Source organism: Sciurus carolinensis, chromosome X, assembly GCF_902686445.1.
Source record: "Sciurus carolinensis chromosome X, mSciCar1.2, whole genome shotgun sequence".
In the NCBI taxonomy this organism is placed as follows: domain Eukaryota; kingdom Metazoa; phylum Chordata; class Mammalia; order Rodentia; family Sciuridae; genus Sciurus; species Sciurus carolinensis.
Genome location: NC_062232.1, coordinates 85,724,471 through 85,733,583, shown reverse-complemented (window position 1 = coordinate 85,733,583; position 9,113 = coordinate 85,724,471). Strand labels below are relative to the sequence as shown.

The 9,113-nt window shown below is 37.9% G+C and overlaps 1 protein-coding gene across 1 annotated transcript; it reads left to right on the top strand.

Moving 5' to 3' along the window:
* The first annotated feature begins 5,710 nt into the window (after positions 1-5,710).
* On the top strand, positions 5,711-8,889 carry Tmsb15c (thymosin beta 15C). Its single transcript, XM_047536713.1, has 3 exons — positions 5,711-5,811; positions 7,273-7,389; positions 8,456-8,889. The coding sequence occupies exons 2-3, from the start codon at positions 7,290-7,292 to the stop codon at positions 8,491-8,493; spliced, it is 138 nt and encodes a 45-aa protein (XP_047392669.1). The 5' UTR covers positions 5,711-5,811; positions 7,273-7,289; the 3' UTR covers positions 8,494-8,889.
* The last annotated feature ends 224 nt before the right edge of the window (positions 8,890-9,113 follow it).

Here is a 9,113-nt window from a genome sequence, read left to right as displayed (position 1 = left end):
TAAATGCTTAATAAATATTTGTAGAATGAATGGACCCAGTCTTCCGAATATGTTCAATTAAAAATTTTTCAAGCCTGGGATTGTGGCTCAGTGGTAGAGTGCTTACCTAGCACCTGTGAAGCACTGGGTTCCATCCTCAGCACCACATAATAAATAAATAAATAAATAAACAAATAAATAAATAAATAAAATAAAGTTATTGTGTTCATCTACAACTAAAAATATATTTTAAAAAATTTTAAAAATTCAACAATATACACAAAGCAATATATTGAAAAAGCCAAATACTTCTGGCATTTCATTTCTATTATTAGACCTACTACTTTTGTTCAGTTCCTCATTTTATACCTGAACAATTGCCTCAACGCTATTTAGTGTATCTGCTTGCCCTCTTCAAATGTGAATAGCTTACAGGATAAGATTCAAACCACTCAGCATGGCATTCAAGGTTCTTTATAATCTGAGACCAGTCTACCTTTTCCACCTCAGTTTTCTTCACTTAAATATCACGAGTCCCAATGTTTCAACCATGTTAGACCAATGGGCATTTTCCTAGTGTGCCCTGCACTTCCCTTTGTTCTTATTTCCCCCCAATTCTTGGAATTTCATTACCCTTATTTCTTTCTTAACCGAATGCTACCCATTCTTTATGACACAATTCAAATGTCATTTTACGTATTCAGGTTTCTCCACCTTACCCCAGTACTTATTAATCTTGATAGAGCACTTACAATCATAGAAATCAGAGAATGAGATTTTAGACTCAGAAATGGTTTGGTGATTGGGGCTGGGGAGATAGCTCAGTTGGTAGAGTGCTTGCCTTGCAAGCACAAGGCCCTGGGTTCGTATCCCCAGTACTGCAAAAAAAAAAAAAAAAAAAAAAAGAAATGGTTTGGTGATCATGAAGTCTTACTTCCTCATGGAGGGCCAAAGCAAGAATCCAAATTTTAAAATCTGCCTTGCTTCATAATTTTGTGTGTGTGTGTGTGCTGCTGTGCAGGGGATTGAGTCCAGGGCTTTGTGCATGCTAGACAACTGCTCTACTACTGAGCTGCTTTCCCAATCCTTAAATACTTTTTATCTTTTTCCTGATATGTTATTAGGTAGAAATAGGATCTTATTCATCTTTTTGCACTCCATGATACCTAATGCAGTCTATTACACACAGTGGAAATACAATAAATGTGTTTTAGTTGACCCAAGAATCAGGAACAAATGAAGTAAAAGTGCTATTTATAATAATTAATGTTTACTGACTTCATACTCTGTACCAGGTACTATACCAAAGCTTTACAAGAATTATGTAACTGATTACACGATCCTATTAGAAAAGTACCATTTCTAGTTTTCATTTGCCCCATATTTCATACCAGTAAGTTGTGGACCATGATCTAAATTTGTGGGGCTCCAGATCCTTTACTGTTAATCATTGTGCTACAATACAGAGCATTAAGGTAGTCACTTAAACATTATGAGTTTGGAAGATGGTTGATGAATGAATTTGGCATGAAAGGCTAAATATTATTTCCTGGAAGACATTGTAGCTAGGTTTGGGAAGGTATTATGAGATTAAATTATGGATGGCCTTGAATGCCAAGAATGGTATGAGAAATCACCTCCCTTATCTGTTCTCCATCTGCACCAGTCTAGATCACCTTCTGAGATCCAAATCAAATGATACTTATTGCATGAGGTCTTCCAGAATCCTCCCAGTCACAATAATTTGCCCCAACTCACATAGTACTTTATTCATATATCTGTTATACTGCATTTTATTGCTTTCTTAATATTTTGGGAATGTCTGTCTTCTTCATGATTTTTAAAACCCTTAAGGGTAGGCACCCTATTTTATTTGTGGTTGTACACCTCTCATTCCTTAGTTAAGAACATATTATAAAGTAGATGCTCAATAAATGTTAGTTGAAGTACATGTTTCACTGGAAAAAATGCAGACATGAATAAGGCATTGTTTCTACTCTTGAGAGAAGTCAATAGCATATTGAGGGAAAAATGCAGTACACTATATGAGAAGTTATACTAGTGACACAGAAAAATCCTGTGGAATTCAATAACCAACTAGAAAATACAACAGAAAAAGCCCATTCATGATAGTACAAAATATATAGGACATCTATGAATAAAACTAACAATGATGAATAAGCATTATGCAGAAAATCATAAAATTATGCTAAAGGAAAAATAATGTATGTAAAAGAAAAATATATGCTTGTTCAGAACTGTACAGGGTCTGGGATTTTACCACCTATACAAGCTAGCATATTTGCCTGCCATAGTTTCATGGATTCTATCAGAAGACATAGGAATTTTAGGCAAAAGACTTTACTACTCACAGAAACAGGAGTTGCCAGATATTCATGTTGGTTTTTATTTGTTCCCTAGGCCTCCCAAGCCACAAAAGGGCAATGCAAAAGAATGATGAGAGGTGACTGCACACACAGTGCGTTGCATTAAAGCAAAGGAACAGTAATTTGAAGAATCCAGTGCTTTCATAGGAAATAGAAATAAGTCTGCTCTTTGTCTGTGAGGTGATGTTTCCTCATCCCTCAGGGTTGGCCACTGCAAACATGACCTTGAGAAAAGGCCAAATGATTAGAGCCCTACATTTTTGGCATACTCATCAAGCACATGAAATGACACTCAGGGCCCATGAAGGGGTGACTTTCCCAACAATATTCCATTATGAATTGGATATATGATATGGAAAGACTTCTTGTCAGTAAGATGGCAATCGTCAAATTAATGCTCAACACTAATCCAACCAACACATTAGCAGGTCCATTTTTTTGTGGAATTTGAGAAGTGATTACAAAATTGAAAAAGGTATATGTGGGAAATTGGTATATGAAAGGTGACATTGCAAAGGAGTAGAGAAAGGATAAGTAATTTGATACATGTGATTGGTTCAGTTGGTTTTCCCTATGGGCAGAATCTAGAGTCATGCCTTATACAATAAAGTCTAGATGTACAAAAGACCCAAGTAACAACCAAAATGTTAAAACCAATAAAATAATCATAATGTACTTAGAGAATAATTTTCTGAATAAACACCCCAAATACAAGTTTTTAAATGAAAAGCTGAATACACTTCATTCCAGAAACATTGTATAATAAAATACATGAGAAATAAAAGACAATTAACAATTGGTATAAGCTTTATAGCAAACAAGTTACCATATCTATTAAAGCTGAACATATGATTCCTTATGACCAGCAACTCTAATGCATGCAACCAAGAAAAAATGTATATATATATGTTTACTAAAATACATATTTATGCTCATAACAAAACTATAGGTAAACTAAAGTCCCTAAAATTGAAATAAATAGGACTGGAGAGGTATCTCAGTAGTGGTGAGGGGAGGAGAAAGAAAGACAAAATATCCATCAACAGTAGAATGAATAAATAAACGGTGGTATATTCGTACATATGTTGAAATACAGTACACAAAGGAGACCAAACTAATGACAAGTACACATGAAAACATGGATGAATCTCACAAACCTCAAGTTGAAGTTGAGCAAAAGAAGACACACACACACACACACACACACACACACACACACACACAGTGTTTATTTAAAAAATGAAGGAGGTAAAACTAATTGTCAGGGGAGTATCTATCATCTTTGCACATAGTGGTGACTGGAAGGTTGCACAAGAGAGACTTCTGGAGGGCCGATCATGTTTCATGTCCTGATCTGGGGACTGGTTAAGTGGGCTTCACCACCTTGTGAACATTCATCAAGATGCATACCTAAGCCCAGTACAGTGGTGCCTTACTGTAATCCCAGCGACTTGGGAGGCCGAGGCAGGAGAATCACAAGTTCAATGCCAACCTCAGCAACTTAGTGGGGCCATAAGTAATTTAGTGAGACTCTATCTAAAAACACAAAATAAAAAAGGGCTGGGAATGTGGCTCAATCCCCAGGACAAAAGAAGATGCATACATAAGATATGTCCATTCTTTGTGTATGTATATTGCACATAAATAAAATATTTGAAAACCTAATAGAACACTTCCTGACATATGGCTGTCGAAGTGAAGTTGTGTGCATATCAAAAGTTATTTTTCCTCAGACAAGTTAATTTCAGTTATACTAGTTGTAAAACAATAGAGTATGAATGCAAAAAAGGACCAGCAACAGATTCAGAGAATTTTTTTGTTAAATTACTACAAATGAATGATTAGAATACAGAATATATAGAGTCCACAAGAAGCAATACTAAAAAGACAAACAACTTTAAAAAATGGGTAAAGAATATTTTAAAAAGGTACTTCACAGAAGAAGAAATACATATGACCAGGAAACTTATAAAAAGTTGCTCACCCTTATAAAATAATCTGGGAAATGCAGGTTCAAACACTAGAGAAATGAACTGGAAGGCTATACATCACATTCAGGATAGGACTACCTCTAAAAGGGGGAAGGTTGAATGGAAATGGGACAAAAGTCAAGAAAACCTTGATTTTTCATTACTTACAAAAAAGAAAGTAAAATGAAATGTACCTAAATATTAATAACGTTGAAATCTGAGTGGTAGAAACATGGGTATTTATCATTTTAATGCCTGGAACATTGTAGGTATTCAATGGAGTATTATCTGTTGAACAAATGTGCCTTTCAATTTTAAACAATTCTCTAAAGACATACAAAACTCTGAAATTAACACAAAGTGACTCAAAAGCATAGAAAACAGAATGGAGTGAGGTGGGAAAGTTTTGAGAAATCCCTGTAAATAGTGATTTCTGACCTTCGTAGCTTTATAGTATCATCTATGAGCCCTGTAGAAAACATAGGGTCCAAGCTATATATAGTTCTACTTCCATTTTACCTTAACACTCTAAGTTTTTGGGTGAGTACCCAGAAAATGACCTTGAACTTGAAGTCCTTTCGAGAAAATCTCGGATTCTCACTTTTCTCCCCTAATAGACACTGGGTGGTGCTGCTGTTCAAAAATTGTGCTCTTTCATGAATTTATTACTTCAAACTACAGACATGTCTTTATCCAGTGTCTCCTATGGGCCAAGCAAAGTGCTGGGGACTGGGGATATAAAGATGGACAGTCCAAGCACAGTCTTCTGTGATTATTCAAATACTGACTGCTATCATGTTCAGTGGTAGAGAAAGTGAAAAAAAATGTGGCTTTTACATAGGAGGGCACCACTGTCACAGAAATGTCTAGCTGTGGGAGTGAATGACCCTGAACCATCCATCCTTACCCTGAGCAGTAGCCCTACTACAGGCTGAGGATTAGAATAAACATCACTGAGCACCTCTTCCAAATTACTGTTGGGTCATCACAGTGAACTTCGGCTCCATGGACTATAAAATGCCAAGAGAGCCTAAGCACTGCTCATTCAGCTTGAATCTTGGAGTTTCAGACATTCAAATCTAAGTGGGTTTGATGTTTGCTTATTGCAGAGGCACCTGCTATTGTGGAGGAGTGAGGGTATTTGGGATGAAAAGAATGTGGACCCTCAGGACTAAAGCAGTGGAAGTGGGGAGTTGAGCCCTCCCTGGAGCAGGGTCCCCTAGGACGTCATCAAGTATTGTGGTGAGGGATGAAGTATATCGTACAACAGTGGACTCAGGCCTGCTGGGCTAAAGCAGAGGCAGGCAGGGAGGCGAGCCCAGACCCCTCATCCAATCAGAGGGCTGGGGAGGGACATGGGGGCGGGACCTGCTATAGACGTATAAGTGCCTGGTTCTGCGCGGGAACGCCAACCTGGTCCAGAGTGAACGCGGCGGCAGTTAACAGACAGCGGCACGCTAGACTCAAGCCTTCAGGTGAGGACATGTGGTCTCATCCGAATCAGAGGACCATGGGTACGGGAGGGCGCAGGGCGTCTGTCGCGCCCTCAGGAACCGAGGAGGCGGGGGTTGGGCGGGCGTTTAGCGTCTGTGTCGCAGGAGGGTCCGCGCCTTTGTCTCCCGGCGGCACCACCTTCTGTGTGAGATGTCGAGCCCTCCTGGGAGTCGGTCTCTGGAAGGCCCAGGGGGCTGGACTACCAGAACCGCCTGACCGTGGTATATGCAGTTCCCGAGACTGCGAAGACGAGGAGTTTGGGGATCAACCAGAATGGGTCTTCTAGGGCTGGCCCCTTGTACCCTTGCCTCTCCGTGACCATTCAGCTGGGCGCCAGATAGTGATATTATTTCTTAAAAATGTATGTAAACCGTTCCTGACAAATCATTCCTGACAAACTCGTCAATGAGCCCCGCCCTGCCTTTATTATTATTAATATTATTATTATTTTGTTAATTTCAGTTTTCCAAGCTTTCAGAATGGTGTCCGATGGCTTGGCAAGAGGGCCTTAACTGGAGGCATATTTGGGACTTCTGGCTGTTTTTGTGTGTGTGATGTGGGGCTCTTCATTCTGTTCTGGGTACTAGACGTGTCTTTCCCCACAAGGGTGGGGCCAGCCACGCACAGGAAAGCTCCCTTCCGGTTTGTGGAGTCTCCCATTGTCTCTCCTGGACAAATAAATGCAGGATATTCAGAGGGTACCTCTGAGCCTCATCTCTTTGCTTCTTCTTTTGCAAAGAAAATAGGGTGAAATAAGAATCAATTCTGTTTGGTTTACCCCAAACAGAGTCTGATTCTAATTAGCTATTCCTTACAATGTTTACCAAACTTGTGCCACAAGAAGCTATTACCAGACCTGTGATTAGTTTTGACCAGATTAAATCTCCCCCTTTCTTATTGAAGTGTCTTTGGACATTTAAAATGGAAAGAAATGGGTGCAATTTTGCATATTACCTTTTTTTTTTTAATGATACCCCTCATCGCCCAGGGAAAATGCCAGAAAAAAAAAGAAAGAGAGAGAACTTGAATAGAAGGCAAAAATGCTCAAATAGTGCTAGCTCCTGGTACAAAATCATTAACTAGTCAAAACTAACCATTCTTCTTATTTTCTTTGTCTTCTCAACCTACCTGCTTATGTGCTTCTCTCATCTCCATTTTACCTGTGCTGTGATTTGGAAAGGGTCAGACATATTGGCTCTGGGTATCTAGAGCATCTTGGTTTCTACTGCATTCTTCCACTATCATTTACTGTCTACCAGAAATGGGCTAATGATGCAAAATTGAAAGTATTCTAATAAAAGTGTAACCTTTCTAAGCTCTGTTACTCCTTCTGTTGAAAATCAGCAGGTAAATACACATTGGTATTAAATGAGAACAGTTTTTACTGTTACCCGTTACTCTGATGATAGTTCTGCCAGGCAACTTAATTTTTTTTTTTTTAGTCTTTCTTTTAGTCAAGATGAGTGATAAACCAGACTTGTCCGAAGTGGAAAAGTTTGACAAATCAAAACTGAAGAAAACTAATACTGAAGAAAAAAATACCCTTCCCTCAAAGGAAAGTAAGTAATGGGGGATTTGTAATTGATACCAACAAGGGTTGAAGTCATTGGGTTCAGTAAATAAACCCATCTTCTAATATATTTTGCCACAAAATGGGCAGTAATTAGAGTATCATTGTATTTAATACAACAGTTAAAAATATCAAATAGTTGACTTGGTTATTGGGGTTACATAAATGGTTCTCACATGATAGGCCCCTTGCAATATGTGGGAATAGAAAACTATGTTTTTTGAATATTACTAATAACCACATTAAATCCAATCTTGAAATATTGGACTAAACACTAGAAGAGCTTTGGTTTTATCCACTTTCATTTATCTGGTATTTTTTCTGCATTTAGAAATTTGAGTCTGTGATCTCACCCTTAAAGAACCATGTAGATTCTGCAGTTTTGACCTTCTCTACCTAATGATAAGAGGGAAGAACAAGTTTAGATCTTGAATATACTTAAGATTCCCAGACTTCAGGGGTCAGTTTTACTCTTTAGAGTTATGGCCTTCTGGAGAAATTCCAAGTGTATTCACAAATGCTCTGGGACATTTTTGTCATGTCAACATTATTTGGGAATTTCAAGAAATATCTTAAAGTATAATTTTCTTATTGTATAGTAATTGAAAATGTGGAAGAAAATGCTATGCTTTCTCTTCAATCTCAAATAATTTATGGAAAAATGACAATAGAATAAATCACCCTCTCAAGTGAGGAAAAAAAAGCCCACAGTTGATGTAGATTCTAATGTATGTTCAGGTAGTTAAAAAGCATGCAATACTCACACTGTGAGGATTTGTGCTTAGCACCTTGGCATCCTAAATTTAAAGCATATATGGCAGACTTAAGTGATTTAGCAACGATTTCATGTGTATGTGTGTGTGTGTGTGTGTGTGTGTGTGTGTTTGTGTGTGTTGCTGGGGATTGAACCTAGGGACTCCTGCATATTGGGTGAGCACTCTGCCACTGATCTGTACCCCCTGCCCAGTAGCAAATTGTATTTTTGGAAGGAACTGAAGTTAATCTTAGGAAAATACTCTCTTAATGTTTTTTTATTGTCTTGTTTTCCTCCTTAGCTATCCAGCAGGAGAAAGAATGTGTCCAGACATCATAAAATGGGGATCTCCTCCCAAGAGCAAATTTCAATGTTGCTGGAGAGTCTTAGTTTTAGGCTTGTTTTTTGTAAACCTGTGTGTTTGTAGAAGTTTTCAGCACCTATGGCTTCTCACCTGTACTCCCTGGATAAAAGATCGACACTAGTTAATGTTCCCTTAAATTTATTTTTAAACTTCTCATTGGTATATAAATAAATTACAGATGACAGATGCTATGAATAATCTCACCATTGATTATCTTTGTGTGTGTAATCTTTGCAACCCCTATAAGGCAAACCAATTTTAACTTAGAATGGGCACCACCATTGCTTCTTAATCTTCATGAAGTTACATGCCTTTGTAGCTTCTTACAGTTTATTTTCATTTCTAATGTATCAATAAAATAATAAATACAATCACTGTTTTCCTGTGGTTCATTCTTGGTGTTCTTCTAAGGAATGAAATTAAATGAGGGTATTCTTTTCAACTAAGCAAAGTAGTTGAAAGGAAATCTCTTTAGCATCTTATGTGTGAAAAAAATGCTTGTCCTGTTCAGGTCTGGTGGGTCCTGACTTGGGGATGCTAGATGCTTTCCCCTTAGAGTTGGAATCATAGATAACCTTGGAAGAGAAGGTCATGT